At 47.1% G+C, this 13,730-nt stretch overlaps 1 protein-coding gene across 1 annotated transcript; it reads left to right on the top strand.

The window, feature by feature from the left end:
* The first annotated feature begins 388 nt into the window (after positions 1–388).
* LOC119550268 (G surface protein, allelic form 156) lies at positions 389–11,730 on the top strand. The gene is made up of 7 exons (XM_037858847.1): positions 389–524; positions 1,997–3,009; positions 3,422–4,559; positions 4,620–5,879; positions 5,942–9,730; positions 9,819–9,934; positions 10,001–11,730. The coding sequence occupies exons 1-7, from the start codon at positions 467–469 to the stop codon at positions 11,561–11,563; spliced, it is 8,937 nt and encodes a 2,978-aa protein (XP_037714775.1). The 5' UTR covers positions 389–466; the 3' UTR covers positions 11,564–11,730.
* The last annotated feature ends 2,000 nt before the right edge of the window (positions 11,731–13,730 follow it).

Raw genomic sequence — 13,730 nt, 5'->3', positions numbered from 1 at the left:
GTTTTTGTGGGCAATGTGATTCGATGGCCTCCATTTGACAGCTTTTTATGGCCGAGATCCTCTAATCAGCCAGCATATATTTCGGTTGTCCATCGTGGAAAACCTTATCGAGAGGTGTAAACGTGTTCACTACTCATTTTTCGCCTGATTATGGTCGGCTTATCTGAATAGTTCTTGTTGCTTTTTATGTTAATTCCCCTCAATCGGCTATAAATAACGAAGCTTTATCGGCCATATAGCTATGGCAACAGCGCCTGCAATATAATCGCCTTGGGCCCCTAATATAGAGCAATATCAAACGAGCGCGATAGGACCCATCGATCGATCGATTGCCCCAAGCTTGTCGCCGGTCGAAAATCTATAAAAGGCCTTACTTTATCCAGCTAACAATTAGTTGCCGGAATCCATTTTTGTGGCTAATACGGAAATACGCGAGTCGCCGTTTTGAAGTGGACCTTAAACGATCATGAAATCAACGGCAGCAGGAGTAGCCCTGCTACTTCTAGTGCTAAGTCACTCAAGTGGTAGGTTTTTTGACCAAGTCAAGGATTAAGGATAACGAGAAGTGAAAGTGGAAGTGCAAGTTAACTAACGCCCCAAAAAGTGCCACAAATAAACACAAAACATACTGAGAAATTTAATGAAAACTTCCGAAGTTATATAAATATTGCTGTGCGAGTATAAAAAAAAAATTTAAGAAAGACTTAACGAAAAAAGGAACGACAATATATTATTCATTTTAAAAACTATATACAAAATATCTTTCTTTCAAGTGTTGATATCTAAAGAAAAAGAACCATTTAATACCTTATTACGTAAATGTAAATCAATCAAAAATACTAAAATCGAAAACGAAATTAAAACGTTCTTGGGAAAATCCATTGAGCAACTAAGAACACAAATGTATAGAAGGAAGTTTGACCTATCTAATCTACCGATAGTACGAATCTCCTCGTGTTTTTCCCCATCGGACAAAGAACAAAATAATTGAATGTCCGTCAATCGCGCCGACATTTATGACTCACACACATGCTATATGGGCTATATGAAGCCATTATCTATTATCAATAAAACAAAAAAGCACTTCACCATGAGACATAAGCGTGTAACGAATATTGATTGTAAGATGCGAGACATTTTCAAAGTACAAATTTTTTAATCATACTACTTTTCGTGTGATAATCAAGTTGGGCAATTCCTGCAATCCCAATCAAAATTTTCAAGTGACTTGGAAATCCTCCACACTTGATTTATATGGATCAAGCCAACAATCATATTAAAAGTGGATTTTGGACTTATCAATACGAAAGCCACGCAAACCATTTAAGTGGCCTTCATAGTTCTTAAGCGTGTACAACATGGAATATGCTACGTGCTATATGCGAGTTTACCCTGCAGTATACAAAACTTACTTATATTTGAAATGCAATGTTATGTACAAATGAAATTTTAGGGATAAACCTCTCGAATATTCCAACTTTCTCTTTTCCCCTTTTCATTATACAAGAACACGCTTCCTTATAGATTAAGTCTGGCCATCGTCATTGAATTGGTCTTTTTATGGATCCTAAAGCAATTATTAATTTATTACCTGATTACGCGGGAAAGATCGCGTCGATGTGGTAACGGCAGCCATCGGACATCGGTAGTCATAAATAAGGCGAAATTCGATTACCCCACGAGTCATAAACTATTTTATAAGTAACAAGCCGCATATTGCCATTGATTGTAAATTAACTTACGTATTTTTAAAGAAGAATTTTACTTGCCTTCGCGGATTGAATTAAATTTTCATTCATTCAGAATGATATTACAGTTTTTGTTATCATCTCTAAGGAATTACTCTCGAAATGAAATGTTTCCAGCATTAAAGTATATATTTAAATATCTTATACTTAATGAAATTTCAATTGTATTTCTTGTACTTTAAAATATTTATTTAATTTTTTTAAAGAATTCAAGTATAATATATAAAATATATATGTTGCACTTGCAGATGCCTATATCCACAACTTGCATGATGGTCCGATCAACTGTTATGAGTGTTCCACCCTCGAAGAGTGCTCTGCAGGGTCTGGAGCCCTGCGAAAATGTCTGAATAACGATGGCCAAAGTTGTGTGGCCATATTCAACAGCAGTGGAGCTGTGATCCAAAGAGGTTGCAGCGACAATTTAGAATCGGTTTGCACAGAAAGTGGGGATAACTGCTACGAGTGCCGATCGCACGGTTGTAACTCCCTGACAACCACTGAGGATCTGCTCGAGTGCTATGCCTGCGATGCTCAGAACGATGATAATTGTGTTTTCGACGTCGAGCTGGTGACTGAGAGGAGAAAGTGCAACCAAGGCTGTATTACGGCTCTATATGCCACCAATAGCGAGGAGGGTGCCCCCTTGGAACTGCTTCGCACTTGTTTGGATGACCTCGACTTGGACGACAGGGAGGCTTGCATCGATGGATCCCTGGAGAACTGTGTGGCCTGCAGTTCAGCCAGCTGTAATTCCGTGGACTTGGGTGTACGAGGAAGTTGCAACAGCTGCAAAGGAGATTGCAGTAGTCCTCAGACGAAGACCTGTCGGGCTGTTCCCTCTGGGGAAGATGCTGTAGAGCGGTGCTTCATCGAGGTCGATGAATCGGGATCCATCTCCGAGATGGGCTGCCTAAGTCAGTACAATGTGAGTGATGTCACCCTCTTGGAAACCAACAAGCGATTGTGGTACTGCACTGGCGACAACTGCAATGTGGAATCTGCTCTGGCCCAGCCTACAAGATGCAAATTGTGCAGTTCCCGCACGGGCGATGATTGTGCCGTGGCCCCAGAGGACGTGACTACGAGTACCCTGTGCAGTAGTCTCGTGAATACCGACTGCTATTCGAGGATCCTGGAGAATGGACACACGGAGAGGGGTTGCCTGACCTCTCTGGAGGGTGAGGATTACCTGGATTGTCTCAAGGACAGCAATACCACCAAGTGCCTTAGGTGCTCAGGAGAGAACTGCAACCAGCAGGTGAGTTTAGTATTCCATCAGGAAGACTTGGATAACTATCACGTTACTCGTGGATTTTTCTAGAATTTTTTAAAGTGTAAATTGTTACTTATTTTAATTGTCAGTACCCATGGACAAGCCTTGTTAACTTATTAATATAAAGTTAAATCAATATAACTGAAAGTAAAATTCGACCTCATAGTTATATTAAACTACTTAAAATTAAAGTCATTTTCATTAAACTTTAAATCCTTATATTAGTACACCTAGTCTACCTTTATTCAAATTTTATACGATTAAATAATGCACTTACATATGTTTTGTATTAAATGCTTGTATTTAACTTCAACATTTTAAATTCAAAATCCAAATACTTCATTTTAATATCTCTATTTTTAGTCAAAATTTAAAAAATTAAAACTTAATATTCCAGCTGCAACCCAGTGAGCGTTTGAGCTGTCAGATCTGCGATTCCAGTGAGAATGCCTCCTGCGAGGGCACGCCCTCCTCCGCCGCCCTCTGCCTGCTGCACACCGCCAACCAGCAGTGTATAACAAGCGTAGACCTCTCGGGGAATACCCAACGTGGATGCAGTGCCTCGTTGCAGTGCGACTCCAGCAGTCCCAGGAAGTGTCAGCTGTGTTCGGGAGCCGATTGTAATAGTGCGAACCTGAAGAGGTTGGAGGATGGTCAGCCTGGACTTTGGGGTCAGGTGTTGCCCCTGAGCTGCCAGAGTTGCACGGATGCCACCAGTTGTGCCGCCACTGATCTCTCCAATGTGACCTGTTCCAGCCAATCGGAGTATTGTGTGACCGTATTCGGAGCTGATGGATCTGTGTCCGCCAAGGGCTGCAGCCAGGTGGTGGAGCAGTCCTGGAGTACTTACTGCGATGCCAACACTGGCAGCTGCCATAACTGCAACTCCAATGGATGCAATAGTGCCACATCCCTGGATAGCTACACCGAATGCATCTACTGCGACTATGAAAACGAAGATTGTGCCAAAAATGCAGCAAACGTCAAGTCCCGTCGTCTTTGCAATGGTCAATGTATGACCGCTTCTCGCAGGAGATCAAGTGAGAACTTCATCTTCGACACGGTTCGAGGTTGTTTGGATGATAAGGAGCCAGAGGATCAGGCATCCTGTATTGCCGGAACCGATGGAGCTTGTATAGCCTGCTCTGGAACCAACTGTAACGTTGATGAAATCACCGAGATCACTCAGACCTGCTGGAAATGCTCTGGATCGGATTGCGATGAACCTACGTCTAGTCTCTGCAGCCAGTACAGTCCCGATGATCGTTGCTATATCTTGTTTAACTATCAGGCCGATATTAAGGCCATGGGCTGTCAGTCCGATTTGGACGAGGAGTATGTGGATGAAAATTTCCACTCCCTTTTCTTCTGCAACGAGAGTAATTGCAACTTCTTCGATAACCTGCCAGTTCCGCACAAGTGCCTCTTCTGCGATTCTTCGGAGGATCCCAACTGCGCTACAGATCCCTCAAAGATCGAGCTAATAGGAAACTGTGGTATCTTACCCTACTCCAGCTGTCAGACCCGAATCCAAAGTGAGTATAAGGAAAGGTATCCTGAAATGAAGTATTGTAATTCTTGTAATCCCCCCCCAGGTGGCAGAACCCAACGTAGTTGTCTAAGCAGCTTAGAACGAGATGAACTGGAGGAGTGCCTCGCTGGCACTGGAAGCTGTACGGTTTGCACTGGCGATTACTGCAACATGGACATATATCCCGCCGATCGTCGTCGTTGTCAGAGGTGCAACTCCCTGACCGATCCCACCTGCGCATCAGCTCCCGATGCGGCAGAGGTGTGTCCTTATTATCTGGAAAACGAAGGATGTAGTGCCAAGTTGGTGGATGGTGTAACCTACCGTGGTTGCCAGCGGGAATTCACCTGCGACGACTCGGACAAACAGCACTGCCGCATGTGCTCCAAGGATAACTGCAATGTGGCGGATCTGTCCAACTCCTTCATTGGTTATCCTGGCAAGTGGTCCAGTGGGCCAGTCAATTGTTATTCTTGCAATGGCACCGAGTGCCAGGGGTCGAGTTCGGGCTCTTTGGGCAAGTGTACTGGAAACGATGACCAAAACTGTGGAACAGTTTTTGATGCCTCTGGCTTGGTGGTGTTCCGAGGTTGCTCCGATACCATCTACGAGGATGAAGACCTTCTGCAATACTGCGATGAGAACTCAGGCAACTGCAAGTTCTGCAAGTCTTCGGGATGTAACACCGCCACGGAACTTAGTGCCTATGTGGACTGTCTGTTTTGTGATGGCAGCGATCAGGCAGAATGCGTGAGGAGTGTTGGAGATGTATCCCGTACCGTATCCTGCCACGGCAGCTGCTTCACCGGTCTATATCCCCGCAATCAGTCAGACTCGAATCCCGTTTACGATCTGGCTCGCGGTTGTTTGGATGAACTCGAGTACGACGATCGCGAGGCTTGCGCAGCCGGAACTTTGGCAAACTGTGTTTCCTGTTCGGGCGCCAGTTGCAACACTGCTGATGTGCCAGAGGATCGACTCAGCTGCAACGTCTGTCAGGATGCGGAGTGTGAAACGACTGTCAGCCAAGTTTGCTTGGGCTATCGGTCAGGAGAACAGTGCTACATTCAAGTGGGAGATCTCAGTGTCACGGCCATGGGTTGTGCCACCGATCTGGAGGATTCATACCTGTTGACCAACCGCAGGGATTTGTATCTTTGCTCCGGCAACGATTGCAACACCAAGGATAAACTGAACACGGTCGGCGTCGCCTGTAATTTCTGCAATTCCACCTATGATGACGATTGTGTGAGCACTGGTGGGTCCTTGCAAGCTGTCTGCCAGCACTACATCAACCCCGAGTGCTACAGCTACCTTAATGAAGGTGGGTGCTTATAAGATTAAATTTGAATGTATTTATTCAACGATCTACTTTCCACCTTTCAGATGGCGTTTTGGAGCGTGGCTGTCTCATGGACACCGATGATGACCTCTTCGATGAATGCTTGAGCTCTGAAAGCTCCAACTGCACCATTTGCAGCACGAATGGTTGCAACAACGAGGTCTATCCCTCGGATTGGCTAACGTGTCTGCGTTGCGATTCCGCCAACGATGCGAACTGTGCCCTGAGTCCCTCCAGCTATTCGAGCTATTGCCGTACCTATTCGAAGGACGATGCCTGTGTGACTTATTTGAACAACGGTCGAACTCTTCGTGGCTGCCAATCGGAACTGAGTTGCGATGAATCCCAGGCGGGAAGCTGCAGGATTTGCTCTGGAGCCAATTGCAATGATGTGGATCTGCAGTCGGGTTACGTGGGTGAGCCAGGAAAGTGGACGGATCTTCCATTGAGCTGTTACGTTTGTGAAGATGCCGCCAGTTGTGCCTCTGTCACGGAAGCCATCAAGTGTGAGGGCAACAACAAGCAGACCTGCTCCACGGTCTTCAGTTCTGCGGGTCAGGTGGTGGCCAGAGGATGCAGCGATGCTGTCCTGGCTGCCAATGCGGACTACTGTGATCTGAACAAGGATAACTGTTTCCAGTGCAAGTCAGATGGTTGTAATAACGCCGCGTCCCTGGATTCCTATGTGGATTGCTACTTCTGCGATGCTGAGGACGATGTGAACTGTGCCTGGGAGAAGCCTGAGGGTACCAGGAAGTGCCAGGGTCAGTGCATGACGGGATTGTACCCCCGAAGCTCCTCTTGGGACTCTGCCCTGCTGCCCACTCGCGGTTGTCTGGATGATCTGAACTTGGATGAACGCACTTCCTGCGCCGCGGGAACTCATGCCAACTGTACCGCCTGCACTGGATCCCTTTGCAATGGCGATGATGTGATTGCTAACCCACTGGAGTGCTATACCTGCAAGGATCCCGAGTGCGAGGATCCGGAAACAGCCAAGTGTGTGGCCTACAGGGAGCAGGATCAGTGCTACCTGGCCTACGATGAGTCCAATGTGGTGGCCATGGGCTGTGCCAGTGATTTTGAAACTCAGGTGATCCAGGAACTGGTGGCCCAGCAGCGATTGCTCCTTTGCTCCGGACAGAAGTGCAATGAATACACCCTCACTCCCGATCCCCAAACCTGTCTGCACTGTACCTCTACAGATGATCCTCGCTGTGCCACCAATCCGAATCAGTTGCTCACCACCGACATTTGCTCCAAGTTGCCCTACACGGAGTGTGTGACCCAGATTGATTCGAACGGTAATACCATTCGTGGATGTCTGTCCAGTTTGGACGGAGGAGATTTCTACGAGTGTTTGACTGGAGATGGATCTCTCTGCGATACTTGCACTGGAGAACGTTGTAATGGATTGTCGGTATTCCCTGCTGACCGGAGGAAGTGCTACCAGTGTGACTCCTCCAGCGATCCGAACTGTGCTTCCTCACCAGCCAGCCTCACCAGCACTGTGTGTTCCATTTACTCGCCGGACGAGTCCTGTGTGACCACTTTACTGGATGGTATTACCTACAGAGGATGCAATTCCACTCTGTCCTGCTCCAACCCCTCGGACTCCTCAACTTGCCGCGTTTGCAGCTCCGCCGATGGTTGCAACACCATTAATCTGGACAGGATTAACGAAGATGGTCAGCCAGGAGCCTGGCAGGATATTCCTATCGAGTGTCTGGAGTGCTCCGGCACGGAATGTGCTTCTGGAGGAGGCACCCTAACAAAGTGCTCCGGCTATGACAATTGTGTGACTGTATTTGGTGCAACTGGATCGGTTACCCAAAGAGGTTGTTCGGCACCGGTCTTCGAGGCCTCCACCTACTGCGATCTGAATCCCTCCTCTTGCCCGCGTTGCAATTCGAATGGATGCAACACTGCCGATTCCCAGGATAGCTATGTGGAGTGTATCGTCTGCGATTCCAGCAAGGACTCGAACTGCCTGAGTAATCCCACCCTGATCACCAAGACTCGCCAGTGCAATGAGCGTTGTGTGTCGGCTTTCCTTCCTCTCTTCAACGAAACTGAAGATCCCAGCTATGCCTTGATCCGTAATTGCTATGATGATCTGGAAAAGGAGGATCGGGATGCCTGTATCGCAGGAAGCAAGAGATTCTGTGCCACCTGTGAAGGAGCCAAGTGCAATTCGGAGGACCTGGTGGCCAGTCGGCAGAGCTGTCTGGTGTGCCAGGGTGATGAGTGCCAGAAACCAGAGGCTACCAGTTGCTCGAATTATAGGGAGAACGATGAGTGCTACATTCAGTTCGATGAGGAGAGATCGGTATCTGCCCTGGGCTGCCTGAGTGAACTCAGCCATGAGGATATCTATCTACTGAAACGCTCCAAGAGATTGATTACCTGCAGCGATAACGATTGTAATACCATTGAGTCCGTTCCAGAAGCAGAGAGATGTACCCTGTGTAGTTCGCGAACCGACGCCAATTGCGCCATAAGTCCCTCGACTGTCACCACCTCCACCAGTTGCGTCTTTGGTGGCTTCCCCGATTGCTATTCCAGGGTACTTTCCGATGGAAGCACCGAGAGGGGTTGTCTCTCCAGCCTGGAGGATGACGAGTTCCTCTCCTGCTACAATGGCACTTCGACCTCCTGCAACTCCTGCCACGGAAGCACTTGCAACCAAGAACTTTACCCCAGCAACCGACGATCCTGCCATGTCTGCAACTCCGACACGGACCCCAGTTGCGCATCCAATCCCTCAAGCCTCACTGTTTGCTATCTGTACGAAGCAGATGACACGTGTGTGACCAATTTGAGGAACGGAGTGACCTACAGGAGCTGCGCCTCCTCGCTCAGCTGCGAGGCGAATGCCAAGACCTGTGTCTATTGCGAGGGAGATGGTTGTAATCAGGTTGATTTGGATGCCAAATCGGATGATAACTACGGAAAGTGGCAGGACCTTCCTCTAGAGTGTTTGACCTGCGAGGGCACTGCTTGCCAGGGTGACGATATTCCCTCTGTCCAGTGCCAGAACAACAACGAGCAGGATTGCTTGACTGTATTTGGAGCCGATGGAGCTGTCACCCGACGTGGCTGCCAGGATGAGGTGGAATCCGATTCGGCTATCGCCACCTACTGCGACTCCAATGTCGCCAGCTGTCCCTCTTGCAAGTCCAACAACTGCAACAATGCCACCGCTCTCAGTCAGTACACCACCTGTATCTACTGTGACTCCTACAAGAACTCCTCTTGCATTTCGGATCCCACGAGCTCTAGCCACAGGACACGTCAGTGTCAAGGACAATGTATGACTGCTCTGTATGGAAGCACCGAGTCGGGTCTCGATCTCATTCGCACTTGTCTGGATGACAAGGAGCCGGCTGATCAACTGACCTGTGCCAGTGGCAGTGATTCCACCTGCTCCGCCTGCAGCGGTGACTCCTGCAATGTCCAGATTCTGCCCGAGGATCGCCTGAGTTGCTACACCTGCGAGGGCGACGAGTGCGAGGATCCTCAACCCCAGACCTGTGCCATCTACAAGCCCGAGGACAGCTGCTTCCTGTGGGTGGACGAGGACAACGATCTGAAGCAACTCGGCTGCCTGAGCTCCTTCCGCAACCAGGATCTGGAGTCCATTATCAAGACGAAGCGCATCGCCGTCTGCAATGGCACCAACTGCAATGTACCCCAATTCCAGTCCCCCGTGCGATGTGCTGTATGTGATTCTCGCGTTGATCCCACCTGCGCTACCAATGCCCAGGCCGTGGGAGCTTTTGAAACCTGCAGCCAGTTGCCCCACACCGGATGTTTCACCAAGTTGGAGGACGGTAAGTACAGAGAAAGCTAAGGTTCTTGTTCTTTGGATATTTATACTGAGCTATTTCTAACAAATCTCTGTCATATCCCTTCCTTCAGATGGTTCCACCAACCGTGGTTGCCTGTACGACCTCGGCCAGTCTGAATTCGCTGCCTGTCTGTTAGGAAACGATGCCAACTGTTCCGTGTGTTCCATTGATGGCTGCAATCGCGAGGTAAGTTTATCACACAAAAACCCTATATACACTCCTTATAATAATGAATATATCCCCCTTTTTAAGGTCTTCCCTGCTGATCGTCAAGTGTGCTATTCCTGCACCTCCGCCGATGATTCCAGTTGTGAATCGGATCCCACGTACGCCTTGGCCTGTCCTTGGGTCAGTGAGACGGAGACCTGTAAGACCCTGCTTTCCGGAAATGTTACCACCCGTGCATGCAGCAGCTACTTGGAGTGCGATTCTAGTGACTTCCGCAATTGCCGCAGTTGCTCGGGAAGCGAGTGCAATGCCATCGATCTAGCCAACCGGGTGGATGATGGTCAGCATGGACTGTACCAGGACTTGCCTCTGAAGTGCCACTCCTGCGTGGGTGAACATTGTTTGAGTTCCCTGGGGCCGGCTGTAGCCTGCACCCTGAACAAGGATCAGGATTGTAAGACCGTCTTCGAGGCGGATGGCGTGACGGTGAGGAGGAGAGGCTGCGCGGATGATGTCGATGACTACGAGGATCGCTACTGCCGGCAGAACCCCGCCCTGTGCTTCACCTGCAAGTCGAATGAGTGCAACGATGCCTGGTCCACGGATGAGTTTGTCACCTGTACCTTCTGCAATTCTGCCAACAAATCCAGTTGTGTCCTGGATCCCTCAGAATCGGATTTGAGCAAACGCAGCTGCAAGGGTCAGTGTTTGGTGGCCTTGAATGGCGAGGATTTGATTCGATCCTGTGTGGATGACAAGGAGTTGTATGATCGCTCTGACTGTACTACGGATGGAAGTGGCACCAACTGTGCCACCTGCTCAGGAACAGACTGTAACACCTTCTCGTATCCCTCGGATCGTCTGAGTTGCCACACCTGTGCGGATGCCACCTGTACGAGCAGTCAGTCCCAGGCTTGTTTGGCCTACAGAGCGGATGATTACTGTTTCGCCAAGTACTCCAGGGACGGCGGCTTGGAACTGATGGGTTGTGCCAGTAGCCAGAACAGCTCTAGTCTGGAGGAATGGCAGGAGGGCAATCAGCTGTACTCCTGCCAGGGCAGCGAGTGCAATGAACTCAGCAGACTTCCTGGAGAAGGAGAGTGCCTGGCCTGTGACTCCAGCAAATCCCTGGAGTGCGCACAGGATCCCACGAGTGTGGAGGGAACCATAACCTGTCATGCCCCCAATTCCGAGTGTATCACCCGCCTGGAGGATGGTCACACCATCCGAGGATGCAGAAGTGCCCTGAGCACCTCCGAGAGCAGCAGTTGTGTGGCCAGTGGCACCTGTTCCGCCTGCTCCGGCGCCAAGTGCAACTCCGAGATCTTCCCCAACAACCGACGACGCTGCCACATCTGCAACTCCACTGCAGATCCCAATTGTGCCAAGCAACCCAACAGCTTGGCCGTGTGCCCCATTTATGCCGCAAACGATGGATGTGTCACCTCCTACAACGATGGACTCCTGCGACGAGGATGTGCCTCTGAGCTGGAGTGCGAGATCGACAACGAGGACCACTGCAACAAGTGCTCCACGGATGGCTGCAACACCGTTGAACTCACAGGATCGGCGGGAGGACTTTCTGGAATTGGCCTCGGTCTCACCATCCTCGTCGCCTATCTGATCAGCTCCACTCAGCGACTGTAGGATAGAGATCTAGACTATCCAATCTTCTAGTTTCATGTCCTCCACCTAGTTAAGTAGATTTATATAGAGTAGAGCTTATGTAATTAGATTGCTGTGCTGAGGGCAATGGACCTTTTTGGACTTTTCGCACCACCTACAAACGATTTGTAAATAAACCAAACGAATTTTTGAACCAACTTAGAGAGTTTTTACTTTGAGATTTGTGCATTTTCTTTTCTTTGCAGAGTGACACTCAGAAAAAATACGATCTCACTTTTAGAATCTAAATGAATTATTATGTACATTTGTTTGTCTCAAAATACCAAATCGAGACCACATTCATCTCTATTACAAAAGTGGTCATTCTAGAATAAGGATCTTGAGAGTACTTTCGTCTTTACTTCAAGAACGCTTCTTCTCGAACAATAAAGATAAGTTTTTTTTCAAATTAAGAACACTATTCAGAACCCTTAAATCAATAACATTTTCAGTTTCCCTTTTCAGTGTTTCCTGAATACTATATAAATAAAGTATAAAACTTTTTCGTCAGTTCAAATGCCTGTCGACACTTGGTTGTTCTGTTTCGGAAGCCTTAACGCCTGTCTAGCTTCGAACTCCTTCAGTTTCTACACCTTTTCTCCGCTGAGATATGCCAGACAGATTTTCCCCTTTTCCGACCCACTATTTCCACGTCAATTTTTCGCTCGAATAAAGTTGAAAAGTGAAATTGCCTTGCCTCCCGAGAAAACCGAAAAACAATGGAAGGGAAAAAGTTGCCAAGAAATTGCGAAACGCAGCCATTGGAAATAAAATGCAAATGCAGAAGGCGATGCGTTGTGTGTTTTGCTTTAGTGGAGTTTAAAGCAAATTGAAATTTTCCCGGCATAACAAAGAAACGCACAACTTAATCCCTGACTCCTGCTGGGGAATAGAGATTTGTAGTCCAAAAATTGCCATCAAGATTGGGGACCCAATGAAAAGACAACTTTCTGTGGCGAAAAAAGTGGCCAAAGACCATTTGATTTGATTTTAATTGCCGGCATTTTGGTCAGACCAGCGATAAGCAATTGCGTTTTAGATTTATAGCGAGCAATTAAGTGGTTGACAACGATTTAATGGCAAATTACACAATAACCACAAGACATGTAGGCGGTCTCTGAAAAGATTCGAAACGAGAGTGGAAAATGGATGGAGCCATGAGTAATGCGAAAAAAATGAACTTATTGATGGCTCAGTTGGTTGGTTTTATTACTCAACGATTTAAAGATTTCCCTCAAGCTGTTCCTGACTTTCACTCTTCCTAATAAATTTTATAAGATTTCGGTTTTTCTTCAACCTTTTAATGTTAGAGATTTTAAGATTTAGTATGGATTCTAAAAATGTTTGAGCCAATAAATGCTATTTAAATATTTGCAATTCTTATTTAAGTTGTAACTTTATAATCAATAAATATTTAGTTTTTTTAACATTTTCAGTTGAATAATACATTTTTTCTTTACAAAACTTTTCACATTTTTCAAATAAGTATTTTAATTATTTTGGTGAATAAAGATATACTTCCCTTTTTCAAAATCTTTTTATCACATCCATTTATATTTTTGGATGAATAATGCTTAAGTTTTCACCCCCTCCAAAATCATCTTACAATTTCGTAACATTTTCCATTTACATACTTTAAGATCGTGACTATCGTTTGAATTATCACAGCTCCCAGGGCCAAAAGTCCGAGGTGAATTTATTGATTACACGTATTCATCGATCACTTTGTAAAGTCGACAACCTGTTGTTTTTTATTTAGCTATCGCCTTGCAGCTGTCACAACAAACTGCCCGTTAACCCAAACTGCAAGTTGACCAATTTATTTCGCCGCGTTTATCACGTCGCCTAACTCGGCTTTCCCGCGATTTCCCCTCCGTTGCCAACTTGGCTTCGCTGACAGGGACAGCCGCTTTGAAAATCTATTAGTTTTCCAACTGGCGGACAACAAGGAAAATGCCAGCAACATGGAAAATGCACGAAGCCAGTTTTCAGCGCCAGAGCAAACAAAATTTAATAAACCGCGTGCCGGCTTCCAGTTCGCTGTGAGTTATGTGCCTCAAAATAAATTATTTTCGGTTTTGTCATTTGATTAAAATGTTTGAGCGCCCGGCCAATGGAAAATTAATTGCAGCCCTGCTTCGTGGTGGGT

The sequence above is a fragment of the Drosophila subpulchrella genome, chromosome 2R (genome assembly GCF_014743375.2).
Source record: "Drosophila subpulchrella strain 33 F10 #4 breed RU33 chromosome 2R, RU_Dsub_v1.1 Primary Assembly, whole genome shotgun sequence".
In the NCBI taxonomy this organism is placed as follows: Eukaryota; Metazoa; Arthropoda; class Insecta; order Diptera; family Drosophilidae; genus Drosophila; species Drosophila subpulchrella.
The sequence above is the reverse complement of the archived record's forward strand: the minus strand, read 5'-3'. Positions and strand labels throughout refer to the sequence as shown.

Bases quoted from the DNA above. Each gene is read 5' to 3' on its own strand.
- LOC119550268 (XM_037858847.1), top strand. From the start codon at position 467: ATGAAATCAACGGCAGCAGGAGTAGCCCTGCTACTTCTAGTGCTAAGT. The intron at 525-1,996 runs GTAGGTTTTTTG...TTGCACTTGCAG, and splicing joins AGTGCTAAGTCACTCAAGTG to ATGCCTATATCCACAACTTG. The intron at 5,880-5,941 runs GTGGGTGCTTAT...TCCACCTTTCAG, and splicing joins CTACAGCTACCTTAATGAAG to ATGGCGTTTTGGAGCGTGGC.